General features: G+C 41.5%; 1 protein-coding gene across 2 annotated transcripts in view; it reads left to right on the top strand.

Annotated features, from left to right (window-relative positions):
• golph3a (golgi phosphoprotein 3a) overlaps positions 1–26114 on the top strand; it is a 61782-nt gene that overhangs the window by 28762 nt on the left and 6906 nt on the right. Inside the window, exons 2-3 of one of the 2 annotated variants that reach the window (XM_080530659.1) lie at positions 7336–7467; positions 20557–20671. In XM_080530659.1, coding sequence (XP_080386785.1) covers positions 7336–7467; positions 20557–20671 — 247 coding nt within the window. The remainder of the gene's footprint in view (positions 1–7335; positions 7468–20556; positions 20672–26114) is intronic. The other variant, XM_080530660.1, reaches the window with a different exon arrangement.

Here is a 26114-nt window from a genome sequence, read left to right on the forward strand (position 1 = left end):
GTAAAATTGTGCTATATAAATAAACGTTACTTACTTACTTACTTACTATTTCTCAGACAAAAACTACAAAATATCTCTTTTTATTTCTGAGGTAGGGTATAACTATGATAGGGTATAATTAGGGATGCACGATATGCATTTTTCCCAACCGATACCGATATTTACCCGCTTCTCGTGGCCGATAACCGATACCGATACCGATATTATTATTATTATTTTATTTTTTCTTTCCTAGCACCAGGGGAGCTCCCCCTCCCAAATTTCGTTGTTTGGTACCTGTACTATATCAATGACAATAAAGACCATTCAGATATCATTTCACAGTTGATAACCTGTAGTTCATGCACACCTGAAAGTAAGAAAGGCTATGTAGTGAGCAAAGATTGATGATTTAATATTCCATAGTGATCTCACCAAATCTAACTTACATCACTATCGTTAACACAACAAAGAGAACACTTCTGAGTCTTCAAATGTTCATTTATTATTTCCTCTAACAAACAGAATCTGTTATACAGTGCACAATGCTTTTTTTTAGCCAAGATCTGGCCTCCTTTTATGAAAACAAAAAAGGCTCACCTAAGAGTAATTAGATCAAAAAAGTGTCAAAAATAAAGTGCACCTTGTGCATCAGTCAATACAAAAATAAAGACTTTTAAAGAACCAAAAGTTGTATAGAACTTGTACAGAAACTAGTGCCAAATGGCTGCTTAGTCTGCAGATAAACAGAATGATACAAGGCACATAGTAGGCTACACTAGTATGCTTAATAAAGCAACTGAAAAGGGCTGGGCTACTTTTAGTGCATGAGGATGAGGTAGGTTGTGATAAAGCCCATCAAACGTTTTGCATAAGAATTCTAAATAAATTGCACTGACATGGAAAAACAAAAAGTGCATGTTTTCCTTGTAAACAACTTGTCTTGTATAGCCTACATTCACATTCTCACCTAAATAATAGACACGTTTTCCATTGGTGTTCCCTAATATACAAACTGAATACAATTCCTACCTCATAGAACCTTTGCTAGCCTAGTCTTCAGAAGCAGTAGCCTAGCCGCGGTGGTAGCCTAGCCTTCAGAAGCAGTAGCCTAGCCGCGGTGCAACACATTGAACACGCATTTGAAAACTGCAGGAAGACAGCAGACAGCTCAAAGGCTCAAGCAATCAATGAAAAATAATGGAGTTGGTGGAGCTACCACCGCGGCTAGGCTACCTTCTGAAGACTAGGCTACCACCGCGGCTAGGCTACCTACCACCTGCTTGATATTCCTTCCATACAGCGTGCTTGCAATGGTGATTCTTCAGGTGACTTATTAGATTCGTTGTGTTGTAACTCGTAGACCTTTGCCCTCCTCTCCGAACTTTTGTCGAACATGTGTTGCAAATTGCAAACGCAGTATCTGCCTTAGAAATTGTGAAGAATGTCCACACCGGGGAAGGCATGTTTCACTCGCGTCTCGTCTATACAAACTGCGTGCCTGAGCGCGGAAACCGGAAGCAGAGCGCGGAAACCGGAAGCAGAAATATTTCCGGCTTCATATTATCGGTTAAATATCGGCTAAATGTTATAATAAATACCGATACCGATCAACATTAATTCCTCAATATCGGGCCGATAAATATCGGTGCCGATAATATCGTGTATCCCTAGGTATAATATTTCTCTCTAGCTGCAGACACAGGCCCACATTACCCTCCTCACACTGCTCCTTTTCCATAGTGCACTGTCGTCGCCCCATACCGGCTCTCTGTGTTTTGCCTTTTGGGTGGTTTGGTAACACTAGATGATCTTCGGGACATTTCACACGTGACACAATCTCACAAAGAAAAGAAAAAAACACAGCTTGTAAAACACCACTAAAATATGCTCGCTCGTAATGCCGCTTCTCTCTTCAAATCTCCTTGGTTCTCCAGAGCTAACATGCTTTGAATTACCATAAAAATAATATATGGGTAGAAAGTACAGCTTCTCTGCTTTCAGGAACCATTTGAATGTTTTCGATAGCACATATAGTTTAGGAATTACAGTAATGAGAACGTGTGCTGTCAGTTTTTAAGGTTAAAAGAGTATCGCGATCCATTTTTCATTTCACCGATTTGAATCGTGTCATATTTGTATCGATAACTGTTAGGGATGCTCCGATCTGGATTTTTGGGGCCGATACCGATCACCGATTTTTTTTTTTCTCAAGATCTACCGATACCGATACCGATCTTTTTAAAAATCCATAACTGTATGCCTACTGACTGGATAATAGCCTACATATATTTTGCTTTTTACACAAAAGTCTTGATCCATTAGGCACCAAGCAAACGCAGACCCAAGTCAGTCGATATGGCTGTATAAAAGACATCATAAACGTGTAGGGGTGTAACGGATCACCTAACTCACGGATCGGATCGTGTCACGGATTTTGAGTCACGGATCGGATCATTTTTCGGATCAACACAAAACATTTTTTTTTAAAAATAAAAACAACATTTTCCTTGAATTCTGTAAAAAGAGGATGCATTTGCTAATTCGCCGACAATTAGGATCCTCTCCTTTTCATAGAGGTCGGGCACAACCTTCTCACTGAAGTGGGGGCGCGAGGGGATTTTGTAACGTGGCTCAAGCACATTGATCATATTTTGAAACCCTCCGTTCTCCACAACGGAGTATGGCCTCATGTCTGCCGCGATAAACTTCCCAATTGAATTGGTAATGGCTTTAGCCCGGTCTGAGTCTGCAGGAATCGTCTGTTTAAATGACGTTTGGAGAAGTTGTTGTTGAGCTACTTTTTTCTTGCCCCCCGTCATCAACACACCAGGGTGATGTCGCGTTAAATGTGTGGCCATGCTTGACGTATTGCCTGCCTCATAAGATTTCCGCGTGGCACAATGCCTACACACCGTAACTTTCCCTCCTTCCATCATTATTATAAGTAACAGGGAAGCCAAAGTGCTCCCATACATGTGATTTCAATGACGAGGGAGGCCTTTCCAGTTCGCCAACGTTGCTAGCACTCGCCATGATACTTGTTGCTGTGGATTCCCAGCTTCACGTGGAGTGAGTACGTAACAGAGTACTTTTTTTGTGTGTTTACACAATCACCCAGGCTGCTTAGCGGGTGATATGACGTGATATAAGTGGGACAGAGATGAGTGAATGAATGTTGTTGTCAACTCAGTACACATGCAGAGAGTGAGAATAAAGCGCACATGATTGTTTTTCTACCGGTTACATTTGAATGAATGAATGAATGGTCTTTATTGTCATTGCTACAGCACAGGTACCAAACAACGAAATTTAGGAGGGGTGGCTCCCCTGGTGTTAGAAAAAAAGAAAAAAAAAAAAAAAAAAAAAACGATTTTGCTATTGATCCGCGGTACACATGCGTTCCGAACCGTGGAGGGCGATCCGAACGGATCACGGATTATCCGTGATCCGTTACACCCCTATAAACGTGGCCTTCATGGTTTACATACGCAGGGGTGCAAACTGGCGATGGTCCAAAAAGGTGACACTTTTTTTTTGTCCGTACATGGTTAGCTCTATCATTAACAGTCTAACAATGATGCGCGTGTAAGTAGTGATGGCCCTGACCGTAACACCCGCATAATTAATGTAAGCAGGTTTCTACAAGTTACATTTAAGACCTTTATAAGAACACTTTTAATAGATTTGAAGACCTATTGAGCAAGTATTAGTATTAGACTCACATTCATTGATTCTTTTCATTAGCAATGCTGGGTGATCTGTTCTGTTGCATATAGAACAATGATAATGTAAGTTAGCCTACTTTATCAATTCTTGATTCATTTCCATTGCTTCTCAACACAATACTAGATATAATAGCATAAATAACAGAATAAACTCACACACTTACTTACACTGCATAGCCTACATACTGAGATATGGCACACACACACACACACCTCTCACAGGTACACACACACCTCTCACAGGAGGGCCAGCACACGTACAGCTACACACACACGCACGCTATATTTACTAAAACACACACACCGTTGCTACCACTGCAAGTTTGAAGAAATTATAACTTCACATGCCTACAGTCGAATCGCCTCCTACGGCGATTATCGTATCGTGGCCTCTTGTCTTATCGTTTCACGTGGCAACATATCAGGGTTTTGGGCGCAGCTTAACTGACGGTATTTAGTGATCGTTAAACTGTTGTTTATTTTTCGTGTTATGAAAAAAAACGAGTCGGCGAGTAGCGTAGTTCTAGGCTGAGTTCGTAAATTTGCTCTGAGAGCGCCGGAGCGCACACTGGGCTCAACGTCATAAAGGGACCAAGTAATTTGATTGGACAAGAGGCATTCCATGACTGCTATTCAGATTTCCAGAGCCAATTTACGAACGCAGCCTAGAACTACGCTACTCGCCGACTCTTTTTTTTTTCATAAAACGAAAAATAAACAACAGTTTAATGATCACTAAATACTTTATGGATTGGATTCACCATTCTCGTTTGCCATAGACTACTATTTGGTAAGGCTTTTGTAAATACTTTTGTTTTGGGACGTGTTTGTGTTTGGGGCGGTATGATCATCTAATTATGTGTAGTTATGTGTTTCTAGCATGTCGATGTTCTATCAGGTAAATTCTCTAGAACTAACCTCATGACATTTCACAATCACAAACATATGTACAGAAACTCACTAAAGTATAAAATACCGCTTCTCTTGAAATCACTCTCCAGCTCCTATGACGCTTAGAGGTCAATGCATTTGTTTTTTTGGTGAACTACCGTAATAACCCTAAATGGTTAGAGAGTGCAACTTCTCTGCTTTCAGAAACTGTTGTTTTTTTCCCGATTGCACATATAATTTAATTTTAATTTAATTAATTAATTTAATTAATTTTAATTAATTAATTTTAATTTAATTTAATTTTGCCATTTAGCAGACGCTTTTGTCCAAAGCGACTTACAATTACGAATTACAGGGACATTCCCCCTGGAGTAACATATAGTTCAAGAATTACGATAGTTTGAACGAACCCTGTAAAATCCTGTTTATCGCAACATAGAAATAACGTTTTCCCACAATAAAATAACTTAAAAGATCGGCTTTTGCGATCGGCCATTTTTGCCGATCACCGATCGAGTCATTTGGAGTGAAATCGGCCGATTTAAATCGGTGGCCGATAAATCGGAGCATCCCTAATAACTGTCTTGTTACATCCCTATTACTCATCCATCAAAGATCAACATTTTCAAGTGAATAATACCATCACACAAACATTAATTTAGTTTGGTCGCAGTTGAGAGTGGTAGAACTATGGTACAACAAATAAACTCCTACTAAGACACCTTACTTCTGTACGGTACGGCACAGTTTTGTCAGTGCTTTCGTCAACAGCTAATGAAAACGGCAGATAACTGCGTGCGTCTTCACCCAGATGTGTCGTAGATTTCTCCCTAGCTCCCTAACTAGTTCTGCGATTGTGTTTCTTGACAAGCTGACATTGTTAAAAGACAGTTTCTGGTCAGGGCACACGTGTTCACAGCGTAACACTGCTTTAAAAATTCACCTTTTGAAAAACACTTGGAAGACACTTGGGGATTTCTTCAGCCACAATAAAGCTGCTGTAACTTTTGTGAACATATTCTTTTGAGAATGCTGCCTTTTAATTCTTGGACTTTTTGTTGCTTTTCTTGGTGGCTAAGCTTAGCGTTTGGCTCTGTCTCGTAGCAAAGACATACCGGCTTGTCTCCAATAAGTGCAAACATGTACTCACTTTCCCATCTCTCTTTAAATCGCCTTCCCTCTGCATCGACTTCTCTTTTCTTGGACATTTTGGTACTATTCATATTTTCAGATTCAGATGTTTCCATTGATGCGGGTAGCGGACATTTTTATTGATGGATGGTAGCTTGAGCTAAATCGACGTCACAAAAGTGTAGCCCCCTCTAGCCGTTTTGGCCGTAAGCGAGCGCTTATGCCAGCAGCCGGCCCTGGCTGGAAAATGTAGTTCATGGACACTGTACTTCTGTAAAGCAGCATAGAATCGCAAATGATATCCTTTGCAAGGTCTCGCGGACCACGCATAAAATGAGCTGCTGGGCCGCATTCGGCCCACAGGCCTTGAGTTTGACACATGTGGCCGACAGAATGACGATAATGCTGTGTGTTGTCTTTCAAGTTCTGCCCGAAGCCAGTAGTTTCCTGGTTTGATGCTCCCTGCGAAGTCTGAATTAGAACCATGTGGTTGTCTTGTGACTGAGGCGGAGAGCAGAGAGGAAGGTGTATATGGGAAATGTTGAACCCAGTCCAGACAGGAAGATATGATGGCTGGCATCTGTTCACGTCCAGGGTGAGGATGTCTAATCACCAGACCTGCGCTCTGTACTACTTTGTTAGTTCTGAAGTCTTACAACCAGGAAATATTCGTGGGAGCTGATTGAGGTAGACATCTGAGGCTCATTGTAATGCTGGAATAGAATGTCCTCCGATGTCTGTCTCCCCTGGGGAAAAGGTAAGCTGATCCTGCTGTAGCTCTGAGTTTAGGTGAAGTTCCTTTAAAGGGTCACTCTGGCAGTCACACAGCAACAAAACGTTCACACCACCACTTAGTTTGGTAAACAGCTGCGGGATGGGGCTGGAGAAATGGAACCTCCCTCAATTTCATAGGCAGAACTATGGATGCAAGGACTATAGATAACCATCCATGACATCAAAATTATACTTTTAATATGTTTTAAAACAAGCTTATATTTTGAGTTCTGATGGAGTAACACATTTGTACTAAGCTCATAAGGCATGTATTCTTTCAAGAATCATATACAGTACATGATTATCAACATATATATATGATTATTAACATATATATGGCTATATATTAATAATGGTAAAAAACAATACCAATTCCGGATTTCCCCTTTATTTACACTAGAACAGCCGTGAGGGGCTGACCCCTGTGAGTAAAGAAAAATTGTATATCTTTGTAAAAACCTATTTCAGGACCCTCCTTTCATGACTTTTCCTAGATATGTGCGTTCTACCACCCAGTATTGTGACATTTTCAAAATCAGGATAAGCTAGTATAAAGCTATTTTGCCGTTTTTCTGTGTAGGAAGCAGGCTAATTTACAAGCGGTTGTTGTGTGTAAATAGCAGCTTGAGCATTGTAAAGAGGGGGTCATTTTGACGCCGGCTCTATTAGTAGGTAAACCGGCTGTTCTAGTGTTAAGGAGAGTCTCATACTCCTGGAAGGGAGGAACCCTTTTACAGTAAGCTCCCCTTTCCCCATATGGGTCACATTTGCTGGCCAGGCCCAGTTGAAGGGTCTGCGTGGTGACCCTGTGTTTGTCCTCTCTCTGTGACAGGGATACACGTCCTTCTGGAACGACTGCATCTCCTCGGGGCTGCGAGGCTGCATGCTCATCGAACTGGCCATCCGGGGACGCCTGCAGCTGGAGGCCTGCGGCATGAGGAGGAAAAGCCTGCTCGCTAGGAAGGTCTGTCTGTCTGTCTGTCTGGGGGACGGGATCTGTGTTTTGTCCGTTTTAAGCCATATTGGTAACTAGGGATGCACGATATTATCGGCACCGATATTGGGGAATTAATGTTTATCGGTATTTATCGGTTTTATAAAATTTTAGCCGATATTTAACCGATAATATGAAGCCGTAAACATTTCTGCTTCCGGTTTCCGGTTTCCGCGCTCTGCTTCCGGTTTCCGCGCTCAGGCACGCAGTTTGTATAGACGAGACGCGAGCGAAACATGCCTTCCCCGGTGTGGACATTCTTCACAGTTTCTGAGGCAGATATTGCGTTTGCAATTTGCAATACATGTTCAACAAAAGTTCGGAGAGGAGGGCAAAGGTCTACGAGTTACAACACAACGAATCTAATAAGTCACCTGAAGAATCACCATTGCAAGCACGCTGTATGGAAGGAATATCAAGCACTCGTAGTAGCAGAACACGGTAGCCCAGCCGCGAACAAAAAATCTGCGGTGCCTATTGAACACGCATTTGAAAACTGCATTGCAAAGGTTCTATGAGGTAGGAATTGTATTCAGTTTGTATATTAGGGAACACCAATGGAAAACGTGTCTATTATTTAGGTGAGAATGTGAATGTAGGCTATACAAGACAAGTTGTTTACAAGGAAAACATGCACTTTTTGTTTTTCCATGTCAGTGCAATTTATTTTGAATTCTTATGCAAAACGTTTGATGGGCTTTATCACAACCTACCTCATCCTCATGCACTAAAAGTAGCATAGCCCAGCCCTTTTCAGTTGCTTTATTAAGCATACTAGTGTAGCCTACTATGTGCCTTGTATCATTCTGTTTATCTGCAGACTAAGCAGCCATTTGGCACTAGTTTCTGTACAAGTTCTATACAACTTTTGGTTCTTTAAAAGTCTTTATTTTTGTATTGACTGATGCACAAGGTGCACTTTATTTTTGACACTTTTTTGATCTAATTACTCTTAGGTGAGCCTTTTTTGTTTTCATAAAAGGAGGCCAGATCTTGGCTAAAAAAAGCATTGTGCACTGTATAACAGATTCTGTTTGTTAGAGGAAATAATAAATGAACATTTGAAGACTCAGAAGTGTTCTCTTTGTTGTGTTAACAATAGTGATGTAAGTTAGATTTGGTGAGATCACTATGGAATATTAAATCATCAATCTTTGCTCTTTACATAGCCTTTCTTACCTTCAGGTGTGCATGAACTACAGGTTATCAACTGTGAAATGATATCTGAATGGTCTTTATTGTCATTGATATAGTACAGGTACCAAACAACGAAATTTGGGAGGGGGAGCTCCCCTGGTGCTAGGAAAGAAAAAATAAAATAATAATAATATCGGTATCGGTATCGGTTATCGGCCACGAGAAGCGGGTAAATATCGGTATCGGTATCGGTTGGAAAAAATGCATATCGTGCATCCCTATTGGTAACCTTTTCAGTTCATTGACCATTTGATGTTGGCTGACGCATGTTCGTGTGCGTGTGCGTGTGCGTGCGTTGGCGTTTCCAGGGAGAGGCTGCACTCCCTCCCTCAGCCAGAGAGTATGTTGAAGCACTCCCATTAGGGATGGACGGTTTCCAATTATTGAAACCGAAAAACCGTCAGAGAGTAAAACCGCGGTTTTCCGGTTAACCGAAAAATACAGTAAAAAAAAAAAAAAAAAAGGAGCGCCAATTTCAAATAATTGAGCCCTACTGCTACAATACACTCATGTCGAACACCATTAAAACACCGTAAGCACAGTCGCAACACATTTAGGCTACTTAGTTTCACAAATATAAGTGGAAAGGCAGACTTTTGTAAGCTACACCATACATGAAAACACATGAACACTTAACACACCAGCTCCGCTGATCCAGGGTGCACGCCTGCACGGAAGATCATCTCTTGGAACAGCGTCTTCATTGAATGAACTGCTTTCTCAATATCTTGGTTCTTAGACAAAGTTTCAGCTGCTGCTCAATGTATTTAAATATTTGAATACTGCTCAATAATCACTGAAATATTAGACTTAGAATTATGCAGTGAACATACTTAAAGCTTTTCATAAAAACCACATGCCGCGAGACTGACTCGTCCTGAACTGTCGTAAGTCAATCAACAAAGAATGCCCCATCAAAATAAAAGTGCCCATGGTAGAGCTGTCAAAATAGAGCTTTCAAAATAAATGTACTAATACAGATAGAGATAAATACAGAACTACCTTTGCGTCACTAAGTGACCGCGTATCTTCTGAGACATGCGTTCTGTCATCACTTTCAGTAGCGCCTTCACACACAGTGGCGCTGTGCACAAACACTCTTGATCCGTATAGCTCTTGTTTTATTATATTGTGGTTTAGTAAATACTGCACTTGGAGTTACATTCAATGCATGATTTGTGCTATAGAACATAAATAAAGTTTGATTGATTGATTGATATCAAATCAAATCACATTTTATTTCTATAGCGCATTTCTCACAAAAGTGACCCAATGCGCTTTACAGAGAGCAGCGAAAATGATCTTATTAAATGTAAGCGAGTAATTGTAAAAAAAACTTTCCTATCTACCAATAACTGAAGGCAACTATCTTTCCCATAGAGTGATTCGTTACCCTTAAATATAATCCCAATTAGATATTAATCCTCAGTTATTCTTCACAACTGACCAAACCTCTCACTCATTGCGCGGCAGATTCAGACTGTATCATTGTTATTTTCACACACGACAAACATGTGACATGTTCCAGTTTTATTCTTATTCTATTTTATTCTTCTAAAAAAATAAATTAAAAAAAAAACGGTTTCAGACGGTTTTGATAAAAAAACGTTTCTATTTTTATAAACCCCGGTTTTCGGTTTAACCGAAAAACCGTCCATCCCTAACTCCCATACGAGCACAGTCATCACTACACATTGGGTTAGGGTTAAATGCTGTTTAGCTGGAAGAGCCACGTGTTTGTCGTAATGAAGCCTCCAGGGAAAGTCATTACGTAGAGATTCATGATGACTTCTAGTTGAAAGACCCACTTTCCCCAGACACCTTCTACCTCTGTCAAAGTTGCCAATCTCTCTGTGGAACCTTCACAATGATTAAGAACCTCCTTATATTAATATTACGTTATTTAGTCTTAAAACCTCAAATGTTATGCACTCAAATACCCCAATTCATATTGCATGACTGTTCCCCTTGAAGGTGCACCACTGCTAAACCTTGCCGTTGACTAAATGTCTTACAAAGAAGTCTTACAAGAAAATTAACAAGGTACAGCCACAATCTCAATTTGCTCCATAAGCAATTAATTCATGAACAACTGATTCATTCTTCACCCAAAATCATAGCGTATACTTTTATTCCATTCAGTATGGGTTTGCATTCAACACACACTGCTCTATGTACCTCAATTACAAATGTATTAAACCAAAAATATTTTTTATGTTGAAGTGAATCACATTACTTTCAAAGGACTGGCTCTCAATACAAACAACAGAACAATAGGCTATCACTTTCATATTTTACAATACATCAGTGCCTTATCTCAAGTTATAATGCACATTATTTGTGCACGTACAGTAAACATATTATCAACAAATACTTAGTTTTAAAAAAGTGTCCTATTACTTTCAGTAACATTTTCATGTAACATTTACTATTTTCATTTCCGTGTTTTATCAAGAAAATGTATTTTTGGCATCACTAACAGTGCCCTTTTCGCAAATACATTAATTTACTCAGACCTCTCCTTTACTATTCTTCAGTTTCTCCTGCCCCATGGCTAGTCAATGTGAACAATGACATTGCTCACTAGGGGTGCAACGGTTCTCGGTTTTATTTCGGATGGTACGCTTCGCCTTCCACGGTTCAATACACTAGTGAACCATGGCGGTTTTCGGTTTTTCCTGCGTTTCATTCAAAGTCGGAGGTGGAGTTGGTCTGGAACGCAGTTGCTTCTTGCTCAAATGTTTGTTCATGGCGAGCGGAGTTCATGGCGAGCAGTTTGAGGAAGCCCCGGATTGCTACAAATCTGCGTTGTGGGGTCATTCATTCTGGTTTTGGCATTGAATACAGCGATGAGGGAATGAAAACAGTGAACAAAAAATGCGTGTCGCAGAAATGCTTCACACGTGACGTATATGCGCTTAATATGTGCACAATGAGCTACAGCTGGTACAGCTCTCATAGGTAAAGTGCATCTTTTTTAGTTTTTTCAGATTTTATCCCTTTTTCACCCAATTTGGTAGCCAATTGAACCCAACCTAGCATCCAATTATCCCCTGCCTATTGCGAAGGATCCGCCGCACGACCCCGTGGCCGGCAGTCCCAGAAGAGGCCGCCAGGCAGACTAGCTGACTGGCTCCTCGAGCACCTGTTATTCCGGCACCCCGGGGGCGCTGTTGCGCGACGGATCCTTGTCCGGAAATACTCCTATACCGCCCTCGGGAGCGGCCGCCCAATATGCCGCTCCCCGTGTGTGCCCCAGCCATATCCGGATCTGGCGAGCTGGGATTCGAACCCAGTCCCCGGTGGGCAGCATGCACTAGTGGCCAGTGCTTAGACCGCTACACCACCGCGGGGCACGGTAAAGTGCATCTTTACTTTAATTTCTATCTTTCCTATACCAGTCGTCAAGCCTAAGAGGCACATTTGTGACTGCAGTTGGTGAAACCGTAAACCACTCGCATACGTGAAACCGCTATAAATAGCTCTCTTAATATGTATACTTTGTGGAATGGATTCATTGTTATTGTTGTCCGGAGGCTATCGGTAATCGGCTATCGGTTTACATGGCTTGTAAATATACTTTAGTTTTAGGACGTGTTCAAAAGCAAGGACTGTGTGATCATCTAATTATGTGTAGTTATGTGTTTTTAGCATGTTGATGTTCTATCAGCATGTTGTGATGTTATTAAAATACAGTTTAAACCTTTGTAGCGCTGTGCTTTGTTAGCCGCTAGCTGTTAGCAGCGTTTGTTTCCGGTTTTCTGGATGACAGACAGTTTAACCCAATATGTGCCTGAGGTCTAACAACATTCAAGGTGTGGCAGCCCTCTCACTGGGTGAATCCCAATTCACCACTCTGGCTCCGTTTTCACCCCTAATCTCTGTTTTGCGCGTTCACGTGTAGCCGTAGTGGCGTCCCAATTCATTACTCGGTTAGGGTTAGGTTTAGGGTTAGAGTTGGCTCCGTTTGGAGAAAATCTTGACCCTCGTTCGATTTGGAGCCATGAGACTCCCTTCCGGCATGCATTGCGAAACATCTACAGAAATGTTCTTTTCGCTCTCGTAATACGGAAGCGAGCCTGAAATGTAATTGACTTTTTCTGGAATTACTTGTAATGAAAGACTTGAAAAAATATGATAACCATCGTATTATCTTAGTTTAATGTCATTTCAATGCATCATAGACCTTTTCTTTACAACAAGCATAACAAAAAAAGATCGCTATTATGCCGCTATTGTGCCTATGCAGGAGAGCCCCATTGAAGCGTCAAGCACAGCCTTCCCATAATATCATATATTATATAATAATATAAGGAGCGCGATTCACATCGAAATGTACATTCCTGTTTAGAAATAAAAGATTACCTTTGGCGTTTGACAGCGGATGATGATAGACATATTTAATGTGAAGTTATCTATCTAACGTTAGGCTGATGTGTGCATGATAGACGCGCATGACATATTTCCATGTTTTATTTACAGCTATGGCATGTATTAAACCAAAACAACCCGCAATCCTATCCGAGCAGTTGTTATTATGTAATATTGTTGATGGGTTATATAATTTAATGTTATTTCGCTTTTATGTCGGTGCTGTGTCTAACGTTACAGTAACGCAACGCTGCATGACAGTCGAGCATTTCAGAGATGTACAATCATAAATCAATTATTACCTGTGGCGTTTGACAGCGGATGATGGTACACATAAAGTTATCTATCAAACGTTCTTCTGACTTGTAGCCTACATGATGCGCATTTTGACCTATTTCCATGTAGCAATCTAATCCGAGCAGTTGTTATTAGGTAATATTATTAATGGGTTGTATCATTCATTTAAATGCATTATAGACCTTTTCTTTATAACAAGCACAACAACAACAAAACGTTATTATGCCGATGTGCTGTGTGTCTAACGTTACAAGCTGATTTGTGCATGACAGCCGCGCATTGACATATTTCCATGTCTGTCTAATGTCTGATGTACTAATGTCATTTCAATGCATTATAGACCTTTTCTTTACACGCTTCGCGCACTAGGTGGGCCGCGAATACTGTAGAGATTTGTAAAGTGGGCCGTGAGTCCAAAAAGGTTGGGAACCGCTGCATTAGACTATCAAAGCAGGAGCACTCATATCTGCGCGTTTGTCACAAGGCGACAGTCCCTGTTCCTCTGCCCGGCGTCAGTCCAATGGAATCGTCAAGCAAAGCCTTCCCCATATAAATACATCGGTGCGCGATTACAGAGATGTACAATCATGTTTATTTAAAAATAAATTGTGGTGTTTGACAGCGGATGATGGTAGACATATTTAATGTAAAGTTATGTAACCCCTGCCATATGGGCGGGGCCTGAGTTCTATTTTAAATAAGTGGCGGTATTACCTGTTTATGACACAACACAGTGGCTTTAAAATCAAATACCAAAGGGTATATATTTATTTACTAAATGCTCAAATTAAAGTGTTGGTAGTCAATTATAATGTTAGACATATTCAATAGACAATATTCACAATACAATGTCAAATATAGGCTCAAAGCCTATTCCAATTCCTTTCAAAAAAATAAATGTAATGTTTCCAATAAACTCAAAGTCAACTCAAAGGATTCACAATTGTACAATATATCATTCAGTAAAGTAAAAGGTGGGCCCACACACACACGCACTCTGTAACTCAGTCCATTAACTAGTGTTATCGTTGCAGCTGACGGTGCTTGTGAGCGGGGGGCCTTGAAACTGTTATGGCCACTTCACTCGTCCACACGAGGTCCAAACAAAAGCTTGTGCGTGGTTCAGTACTCACATAACCTCGTGGGGAACTCGTAGGTAAACGAGGGGTTTGAAAGATGCGTAAAAAGAGGCAGAGATGAGGGGGGATGAGGTCCAGCGCTCTCCCACGAGCGCAGGAGAATGATTGAAGGACACTGACGCGAAGATTCAATGGACGGTCTCGAGTTACCCCAGGCGATTGGAAACGGTCTCCGTTGTCCAACGAAGAGCTTTCCTTTTGCTGGGTCTCTCGACTTCCAATTCTGAATGAACAGAATACACTGAGCTACAAAATCCAATAGCTATTTCGTTTTGATAAAGCTAGAAACAATTTATCACTCAGCAAAGGCTAGCAACATACTAACGTAAATATGCTAAGCTAACCGCTAGCCGCGATTAGCTCTATAGTCAAATATAACATACTACAACGAGTAGATGTAGCTTATAAACAAACACCAGACATATGTATTTACCTCTGGTAGCTTCAATGTGCACCAACATCCAAAAGAATAACAATTCGTTGATTCCCGAATTGTTAATACACACAGCATACACAACAAGTCTTACTTCCCTCGACGAGGTCCTCAAACACTCTGACACGTTACTTAGTGCAACCTAACGCTATTAGTACAAAGTCCCGCCCCCTCTCTCTCAGCATACATTACAATTGGCTAGCTCTTCCCGATGGACCAATGAAATAAAGAAATGAATGAATGACATATAACCAATGAGCGAACTCACATTAGAGTTTGTAAACAAGTACACATTATAAACGTATAACAATGTTAATAACCGTGTACATAACCATGAAATGATGCTTATTTATTAAATGGACTTATTTATTGAAATGCTCATAGCTCACGTTAGTAGCTGGGCTACAGTTATCTATCTAAAGTTATCTATCCACAGGCTGATCTGCGCATGATAGTGCTGCATTTTGACATATTTCATGTTTCCGCCCGTTGATGGTATGTGACGCTGGTGAATTTGATGAATGAAAGTGAATGTTCTGTCACAAAACGCTGTTACGTATCCTCACACATTTTTAAGTGGGTATACGGAAATCCTTGGCCTTTCCTAGTGACTACACCACTGGAGCACAGGTTTCATACAGGTTAGAGCTTATTCTGTCATGGTCTGATAATGAAGCATTGTTCTTTTTTATTTGATGACTTGTTTGATCGATTGATAGCGTTCAAGTTCATTCAAGTTGTGAATGAATCGCGAGCGTCAATGCTTTTCTACGATACTACGTGTAATGTCACTTGGACATAGAATAATAAGACACTTGAGTCTGGGTTCAACAAAGGTATAACCAGTTTACTTCGGTTCTCTCGACACCTGTCAATCACCTACTGGTATATCACGAACTCTCTCTAAAGGCCGGTTTAGGCTTCTGCGTCGAATTTACGTGCGTAGCTTACGTAAATTCTTACGTAGGTCTCGCAATTTACACTTCTGCGTAGGCCGCGCTGCAATTACACCGTCACATCGCTAGGTGGCAGTGTGTTTTCAGCCCCTGTGCTGTGCCTCTTCCGGTTAGGAACTCAACGGAGCTCAAAGCTCTAAGCGGCATAATAGCGATCTTTTTGTTGTTATGTTGTTGTAAATAAAAGTTCTATGATGCATTGAAATGACATTAAACTAAGATAATACGATGGTTATCATAATTTTTCAACTCTTTATTAATACGTAATTACAGAAAAGGTGAATGACATTTCTGTCATGACTTCCGCATTTTGGGCGACGAGAGAGTCGGAATCTTGTCTGAATCATGTGCTACCAAGCGGACCAATCACAGAGCTTACGGTAACGTGCGCTCTGACGCGTGGATAGATTTTTTGAGAGGAGCACGTCCAGGCTACGCACGTCCACGCGGGACTACGTAAGCTTACGCGTAGCCTACGGCGTCGACTTTACGCAGAAGCCTAAACCGGCCTTAAGGCGCATGCGCCGTCCTGACTATGAATTAACCCATTCATTACACTATGGATGACGTCATGAAGGGTTGTCCCATTTCCCCCGGGGAACCACTACAGCTCTGCCTCCAAAACGAGTGACTCCAAAACGAGTGACTCCAAAACGAGCCGAAGTGGTAAAAAAGGGAATCGGGATTGGGCCACTATGTGCTGTGGGCTCATACCATTACTGATTGGTTGCTTCCAGTTCTGCAGGTCCTGGCTAGGCAGAGGCTGGGGCTGCCTTGATTAGGTGATCTGAGGCACCTGGGAGTTGCCTACTTGAGCTGGCTGCTCACTCTCATTCCCCCTCTTCTCCTCCTTCCACCGGTTTGGTTTGGTTTAGTGTTGTTCCGATACCATTTTTTGATCCCGATACCGATACCGATACCTGACAGTGCAGTACTTGCCGATACCGAGTACCGATCCGATACCACGGCGTTTGAAAAAACAAAACAAAAAAACATGTTTTTAGGCATTCCAAGTTCAGTCTGTACAGTTTGCAGACGTGAAGTGGCCAGTGGGGAATGCTTGAAGTGGCCGATGATCTTTCTCCCATTGGCCAGCGCGTTGCACACACTCCGCTGTGACAGTAGGCCTTCCTGCACCACTAATGCATGTGTGTTCTGTGTTCTGCATATGTAAACAATTCAAACAAACATAGAGAAAACTTCTCCTCGGGAGAAGGAAGGAGGCAGGAAGTACCTGCCGCACGGAGACACGCAGACAGAGAGAGAGAGAGAGACGGAGAGCCACAACAGCAGATCCCGAAAGGGGGTGTGGCGCGGAGACGGAGCCGAGAACTATCCCGAAAGGGGAACAGCTGGGCGGGACTCGGAGAAGCGGCCGCGCGCCAGTAGTGTTCTATCGGACATTATTATTATTATTATTTGAACTCTCTCCAGCACGCCGGTGGCGGTGCTAGACTGTGCAACCGAAATAAATATCGATTAAGGTCGATATGTTTTTCCTGTAAAATGTGTAAAATGTGTCCTATCTTGGCTGTGGGTTGTATCGCTTTAAGCGGAGTGGCGTAGTCTATATGTCTGAGGGCTGCGTTGGTAAAAGTCACTCTGGGAAACTGATTGGCACTCGTGGAACGCCTCTTGTCCAATCGGATTCCTCAGTCCGTTTATGACGTCGGAGCCCAGTGTGCGCTCCGGCGCTCTCAGGGGGACTTTCCGAACGTTGCCCCGGTAGCATAGCTTAGCTTGGGCTCTGAGCAGCTGGAAGGGACAGCAGGTTACCTGAGGTGAGCCTCGCCGCTCCACCGCTCCTCTCCTCGACAACCACAGTTGCGTGTTTGTTTTTCCGCGATAGTGAAAGTTTGGTATCGGGTGTTATTATTTGTTAGTACTCGCCGATACCGATACCAGCATTTTTGTGCGTATCGGTGGCCATGCCGATACTAGTATCGGTATCGGAACAACACTAGTTTGGTTTGAGCTTAGGCTCTCCTTATTCTTACTTTGACACACCATACAACATTTACACTACACCTTCCACTCATCCATACACTGCATTCACTACTGATGATACTTATTGACATATCTATTGTTATTTTGAATACTTTCATTTAGTTTATTAATAAATACTTTTGTTCATGATTTAAACAGGGCTTGACGCTTACCTTTTCCGAGAACGACAACAAATTATCATAATCATAACATATCAAAATGATCATAACCGGCTCTTGGCCGTAATAAAAATGGAGACTCACACAATGTAAAGGGGAAGTAAGAATATTAATTTCAGTTGGCCCACGGTTCGGTATGAACCTCGGTTTTTGGGTCACGGTTCGTGTTTTTTTTTTTTTTTAATGCTACTATTTATTTACAAACTGTTACTTTATTTTGCTTATACTTATGGAACTTTAACATTTAGACACATTCCAGAATATGACTGGTATATTGTATAATATAAATATATATAAACAAAAAAGACTTTCAAATGTAAAAAAATTACATAAACACTTTCAAATGTGACGTGTTGTGGATTGGAACTACAGATCATAAGCTTTCAAATGATGTGTCATACATTGAAATCCGAAAAAATATGAAGTTAGAGTCACCTAGGTTAACCTCTTTGTAATGAAACCGGAAGCAAACGCTGCTAGCGGCTAACAAAACACAGCGCTACGAGCGCATTTTAAGCGCATATAGGACTCGCGTGAAGCATTTCTGCGACACGCGTTTCTGTTCACTGTTTTCATTCCCTCATCGCTTATACACATAAGTTTGACTGCGCATGACAGTAGTTCAGCAGTCTTTTAGTCGCACTGGTGCTATTGAATGTATTTCCAAGTCGCACAGAAATATATTCACTCGCAAATGCGACCAAAACAGTCGCACTGTCGAGCCCTGGATTTAAAGCATGTGTGGTCTCCCCTCATTTTGTGTGCAGTCCATTGAGCCTGGGCTGTTACAAAGGTCTAACAACATTCAAATGAGTCTAACTTCGTAATTTTTTTCGGATTTCAATGTATGACACGTCATTTGAAAGATTACAATCTGTAGTTTCAGTACAAGTAATGTAGCCTACTGGTTTATCAAAACACTGGCTGGTGTCACATTTGAAAGTGTTTTTGTTATTTTTTGTTTATACATTATATTTGTTCAATATACCAGTCATATTCTGGAATGTGTCTAAATGTTAAAGTTCCATAAGTATAAGCAAAGTAAAGTAACAGTTTGTAAATAAATAGTAGCATTTATTTTCTCCTTATGCACAAAAACACGTACCGAAACCGTGACACAAAAACCGAGGTTCATACCGAACCGTGGACCAACTGAACCGTTGCACCCCTATTGCTCACCCTGTTTTACTGTCTGGGGTAGCAGCCTCCACCATGCATTCCTTCCTCTGTAAAAGGCTTGCTATGCTTTGCCATTTTGTGAGACAGTATGTAACTCGCCTTAGTTGAGTTTTCTTGAACGGTGGATTGTCGAACGAATGTTCTGACGGGCTTGTCAATTTGCAGTCAAAGTGGCAGCCGTCCTTTCTCTTTCTTGTGCAGATCAGTTGCTAGCATAGTTAGCATGCTTACTGGCGACGTGCCTGCTAACGTTGTGTTCTTTGAAGATGGCAACGCTCTCCTGGCATATCAAGCACACCGCTTCAGATCCAACAGATGTAGAAAAGTATTTTGTTCTCCATTCTCTTTTGAAAACACGAGATTCACCAGGATGGAATCCTGCTGTACTGAAAGATGACATTTAAAAATTCACCCCGCTGGTGGAATGAGCTTCCCACTGCTGTCAGGACTGCAGAGTCACTACTTATCTTCCACCGTAGACTGCAGACCCATCTGTTCAGGCTACACCTTAACTGTCCCTCCTGAAACCTCTCCCTTCTCTCTACCTCCCTGTACAGTTTCTCCACTGTAAATAATAATTATAATAACAAATATGTATATTACTTTTTCTTGTGATGACTGATGGATAGACGATTAGACAAATGTATTTGTTGTAAGTCGCTTTGGATAAAGGCGTCTGCTAAATGCCAAAAATGTAAATGTTGAACCTGCTGCATCATGTTAGATAACAATATTTAGCTTTGTTATGATACTATAATGATTTCAAAGCCACCTTCCACAGGCAGGTTCCCGGGGGTGAGTGGATGTGGAGGGGAACAACCAGGCAGAGCAGATTGTGGGGTGTAAGAAACACGAGCCTCATCTCTATAACCTGTTTATCTCATGTCAAGTCAATAAACCCTAACAGTAAACCCTAACGTAGGGCTTACACACCGGCAGTTCCGAACGCCCGTTCGCGTTCGCGTTCGGAAACCTCCGAACGTTGGCGCTGTCTGGCGAACGATACACTGGTATGAACGCGGGCTGATGATGATAGGCTGACATTGACAATAGCTATGCATTCAACACTGTTTCCCTCTAAACTGGTCCCTAACCCAGGGCCCTAGGTCTCAGCGCCCTTGATCAAGACACTTAACCCCTAATTGCTCCAGGGGTGCCGACTATGGCTGACCCTGTGCCTAGAGAAGAAGATGCTAAATTCAAAACAATTGACTGACACGTTGATTGCATGGCAAATAAAAAAAACATTCAACACCACTTTCCATGTGGCAAGATATTTCAAGTTCACATATCAATAACATGTTTGTGGTTTCTGTCTCCAGGTGATCTGTAAGTCAGACGCTCCAACGGGGGACGTGCTCCTGGACGAGGCTCTGAAACACATCAAAGAGACGCAGCCGCCAGAGACAGTCCAGAGCTGGATCGAGCTGCTCAGCGGTGAGTAGTTCACCTCAGGCTATGCCTTCCTCTTGTCTTATTGGTTGTTTTTAGTACATTGTTTGTTTAGCATGCACTCAGTTGTATGCACTTTGAGATTGTTCAAATGAAAAGCACTTTACAAATAAATACAAATAAAATGATTTGTATCAGTGTAACGTAGACTGCTCACTTGGCACTGCTCACTTGGCACGAGGGGTGCATCTCAATGGTCCACAATGGCTGCCTCCACCTGTGTCCTCTCCAGTGGTGTGGTTAGCTGGGGCTCCAGCCCCCAGTGACGTGGTTAGCCTGGGGCTCTAGCCCCCAGTGACGTGGTTAGCCTGGGGCTCTAGCCCCCAGTGACGTGGTTAGCCTGGGGCTCTAGCCCCCAGTGACGTGGTTAGCCTGGGGCTCCAGCCCCCAGTGATGTGGTTAGCCTGGGGCTCTAGCCCCCAGTGACGTGGTTAGCCTGGGGCTCTAGCCCCCAGTGACGTGGTTAGCCTGGGGCTCTAGCCCCCAGTGACGTGGTTAGCCTGGGGCTCTAGCCCCCAGTGACGTGGTTAGCCTGGGGCTCTAGCCCCCAGTGACGTGGTTAGCCTGGGGCTCTATCCCCCAGTGACGTGGTTAGCCTGGGGCTCTAGCCCCCATGACGTGGTTAGCCTGGGGCTCTAAATTCAGCCTTTGAGAGAGATATAGCATTATATGCTCCTTTGAGACAAGCGAGCCGTGTGGCTTGATCTTCTGTAAAATGTTCTAATGTTTTTATTTCCTTCTCTAGTGGTTCCCAACCGGGGGTACGCGGACCCCTAGGGGTACGTGAGGGGATTGCAGGGGGTACGTGGAAAGATTCGGAATTATAATTTATTTCCCCTTCCAAAAAAATAAATAAATATACAAGTCATTTCATAAACCTGTTGTTAAAATGGTACGCTGCAACATAAGTTCCTCCCCGACAGGTGAGGACTGTAACACAAGTGGTAGTCACGTCACATTTAAATCATGTTCACGATCATTTTCGCGCGCAAGTCAGCTAGGCCTGTCAGTTGGCAACCTACCGCAAAGATGGCCAGATGGTTAAAACGACCAGCTACAGTAACGGTCAAGAAAACTGAGGCAAAAAAGGATATATATACAGTATATATTTCTAAAATGTGTTTATATGACTCGAGTGATAACTTACGGTGTTTTTAGGAGGGGGGAGGGGGGGGGGGGGGGGGGGGGCTGGTGCTCTCTGTCTAATCCAGCAGAAACTAGGGGAAGTGTTGAATGTTTTTAATGTTTTTTAACTTTCCACCCTAGTGGGGATGTGGCTCGGTCGCCATGACGAGCTGCAGTAGAATGTGTTGCACTATTGCTACTATGGTTACTACGGTTACTTACTATGGTTACTACGATGCATCGCGAGACAGTTATAGCCATAAAATAAAATAAATCCAGGTGGAATGTTTGATAAATAATTAATATTAGGGTTAAAAGGGACAGCAGAGGCTGTAATCTACTTTTGACTTCGCTTTCATTTTTATAAAGAAAATGAAATATGCATTCATAGGAATTATTTAAGAAAATACAGTATTTTGTAGTTTTTGTCAGAGAAATAATATTTTTCAGTCATAATTTGTCTGCAATGTCATATTGTTAAAAGAAATCGTTAGAAAATCATATTGTGAACCCATTATAGTGAATCGTATAGAATCGTGAGTTGGGTGTATCGTTACATCCCTAACAATGATAGTAAGTTCCTTCTTCTTTTTTACACTTCAGCTGATTTGACAAATCCGGGGATTCATTTGGTTTAGAAAGTGAGGAGTGCACTGCAGTCTGTGTAATATTCTGTACTGGCTCTCCCTGAGTGTATTACACATAAATATGTTCTTAGCAGATTCAAAGGCATCTGACCACAAATCATTTTCCCATAACTCATTAGTTCTGTTGACATTTACACAGTTAAAAGAGTTAAAAAAGGTAAATTATTTTTAGTTGTTAAAGGCAGTAAAATTACAATTGAGAATTGTAATTGAGAATCTTTCATTGATCTGTTGGAATATAAGATCGGATTTTAGGGTGAGGGTTTAGTCAGAAATTGTGTGAATGAAATAATCACTTTCAAACAAGTCAGCAACAAATCTTAGGTCATGTTCTCACATGAAAATCCTAATCATGACCCGGAGCAAGTGGATGAGATTGCAACATTGTTGCATAAATAATTTCTCTGATTTGCGTTCTCACAGCCCTTTATGTAAACGAAGTAACATACGTCATCGAAGCAATCGAAGCAACAGACGTGGTAGTTGATTGGTCAGAAAAATTGAGAGGGAATTCAACAGAGACACTAATGATGGACCCACAACAACGTATGGCGTTCGCCCTACTGGTGCTTCTTTTTGGTTTTTGGTGCCAGATAATGGCAAATAAAGATCAATACGAGCATGAGCGGGAAATAGATCTACCACCTGCAAATTACTCAGCTTGCTAGGCAGATCTACCCGGTCGTCCCGCTCTTATCCAGATCAACACGCATGCACTGTTGTTTTCCTATGGACAGCCTCGAGCAGCTTTCTCACCAAAAGCTAAGTGATGCATGCGTTGTTTCTAATCGCAGCGAAACCACCCTTTTCAAGCGGAGCATGCGTCGGTTGTTTGCTCCGGGAGTGACTTCGAATTCACATTCTCACAGCTCCAAACGACGCAGAGCAAAGCGAATTTTATCCAAAACTCCAATTCCAAGTGAAGCAAATGTTCTAGTGAGAACACACCCTTAGTTCTTTTGAGTACCAGTCATTGAAAATACTGTGTGTAATTAATTCCTATGCAAATCAGAGACCCTATAAAAACAAAGATATTAGTTCCAAAATTACATGAACTATTGTAATTGCATTAAGATGGACTCAATTCAACTTATTGAGTCATTTGTTGATAACATTTTAGCATTTTAGCTCATTTTAAGAGTGTCATAGCAAAGGGTCTGAATACTTACGTAGGGGAGACCGGGTGATGGTTGTAACACTTTTGACTTGAGCACAAGTAACCTGATGGGTGTTTGTGCTAGATCTCTCAAACTCTGATACATGGTAGCCATATAGGTCTACTACAAATAAAAATCACCTAAACATCTAGTTGACGGTATATTCATAGATGTAGTGAGTCAATGTGAAATACCCGGTAGCGGGGATGGATGTAACAATGCATATTATGCTGAAACAAGATAACACACTATTCAATTCATGCAATAACTTTTAATTATTAAAGATTATACAACAGTTAGTTACTTCTATATTATAATATTAATCCAACAAGGCAAACAGCCAATTGTATTTACATTAAAACCACATTAATTTACATTAAAACCACAATGTGTTCTGGACTATAATAACCATACTAACTCATAACCAACTCATAATAACCTTATACTTCCTATCCATCATCTTGCCTCACTTTTTCCCCACACGTTTTAGGCTTATTTATTTCTGATAGCCTACAGTGAATATTTTTTTAATGAACTCTATGCTCAGTCTGTACTCTATGCTCAGTCACTTGAACAGTGTTACAACCATACCCGTACCTGGCAGCCATTACTAAGCTAACATTTTTCAGCATTTGCTTGCTAGCTAGCATGAAAGCAACACATCAAATTAAAGTAGAGAACCTGCTACTTAAGGTTATATGTGTGAAACATTTGTATCTACAGCACATTGGACATTAAGCAAAATACAATTGGGATGACAATATTAGTTTTTTTTACCTGAAAAATCGTTTTTTGTGTGTAAAACCAAAGTGTTCCTCACACAGACTTGAGGCTTCCCTTGTGAGCTCAATATGGAAATAGGAGTGTACTATATTGATGACATCACCACAGCTCCTTTCTGATTGGTTAAACTGTAACTGTTACAACCATACCCGGTCTCCCCTACATGGGCTATTTCTTGTATTTTAATTTTAATAAATGTACTGAAATTTCAAAAAACATGTTTTCGCTTTTTCATTCTGGGGTATTGTGTGGGGATTGATGGCATATTTTTTTATTTAATCCATTTTAAGTCTAACACAACAAAATGTGGAAAGAGTGAAAGGGTCTGAATACTTTCTGAATGCACTGTAAACTTAAACTTTAAGATTAAAGAAATCTCTATCTACAATGGTTGTTTTATTGATCTTAAGTGGTAGCGTTTGCATTGGGTCTAATAACCTGGGAAGTACATTAATCTAAATCAGGCTAATTCTACCCATCCGTGACAGAGGGCGATCAAACCACCTGTTAAGGTCACTTTTAACTGATGTCAGAGTTGGTGTGAAATTTAGTTCATACAACTCTTCAATGTTTGCTGACTCTGATGCTCAGGTAGGTAAAGCCTGCGGTTGACCACCTGAAGGGGAAATTGACGAGAGCTGCCCAATCCCCAAAGTCACCCAGTGACAAGACCTCCAACTAGTCATAATTAATGTTGTACCCTGAAATCAGGCTTAACTGACTGATGATTGATAATAAAAACAGGTATCGAGCTCTCTGGGTTGTTAATAAACAGCAATACATCATCAGCTTAGAGCGAAATTCTGTATTCAGTGTCTCCTAATATGACACAGACAGTCCGTGGTGGTTCCTAATAGTCTTGGCGAAAGGTTCGAGCGTAAGCCTGAATAAAAGCTGTGAAAGTGGACAGCCTTGACGTGTACGTCTACTCAAAGGGAAAATGTCAGACATTGAGCCATTTAGGACCCTCGTAGCTGGAGAGCTGTATAGAAGTTTAATCCACATGATAAAACCCGAGCCAAACCCATCGTGTTGGTTAGAGGTCCCACTGGTAGCTTAGCCATCTTTTTAAAAATAAAATTCAGGCTCAAACCCATCAGGGCCTGGAGCTTTTCCACTCTGTAGGGATTTAATCAATCATCAGTCAACAGGAGACAGCAATATAGAGTTGAGTGTCATCAGCGTAGCTGTGAAAATGTATGCCATGTCGGCTGATGATACTGCCAAGGGGCAGTATATATAAACTGATGAGGACTGGACCTAGGATAGAGCATTGTGGTGCTCCACAGTAGATGCTGTAGTTCTTAGAGGAGTATTCATCGAGGGCAACAACAAATTCTCTACCTGTGAGGTAGGACTTAAACCAGTTTAGTGCAGTGCCAGAGAGGCCAACATACTTATATAGTCTGTCTATGAGAATATTATGGTCGACATGGAAAAAGAGTTGTCCGAGTTGTTGTCACAGCCTTTACCAGGGCGTTTCTGTGCTGTGATGGGCTCGAAAACCTGACTGAAATTGTTTTCAGTTTGAAGTAAGAAAGTTAATGGCCTCTAGAACTTCCTGTGCTGTAATTGGTCTACACAAATAATTTCTGTGTTCAGATAAAGTAGGGAGATTTATCCCCTCAAAAATGCTTTTTCTCAGCACTGGAGTATTTCAACACTCAAATTAGTATAGTTCCTGAAATAAGTCCTTTGTTATTTTACTAATGGTTT

Source organism: Nansenia antarctica, assembly GCF_963989245.1.
Source record: "Nansenia antarctica genome assembly, chromosome: 5".
In the NCBI taxonomy this organism is placed as follows: Eukaryota; Metazoa; Chordata; class Actinopteri; order Argentiniformes; family Microstomatidae; genus Nansenia; species Nansenia antarctica.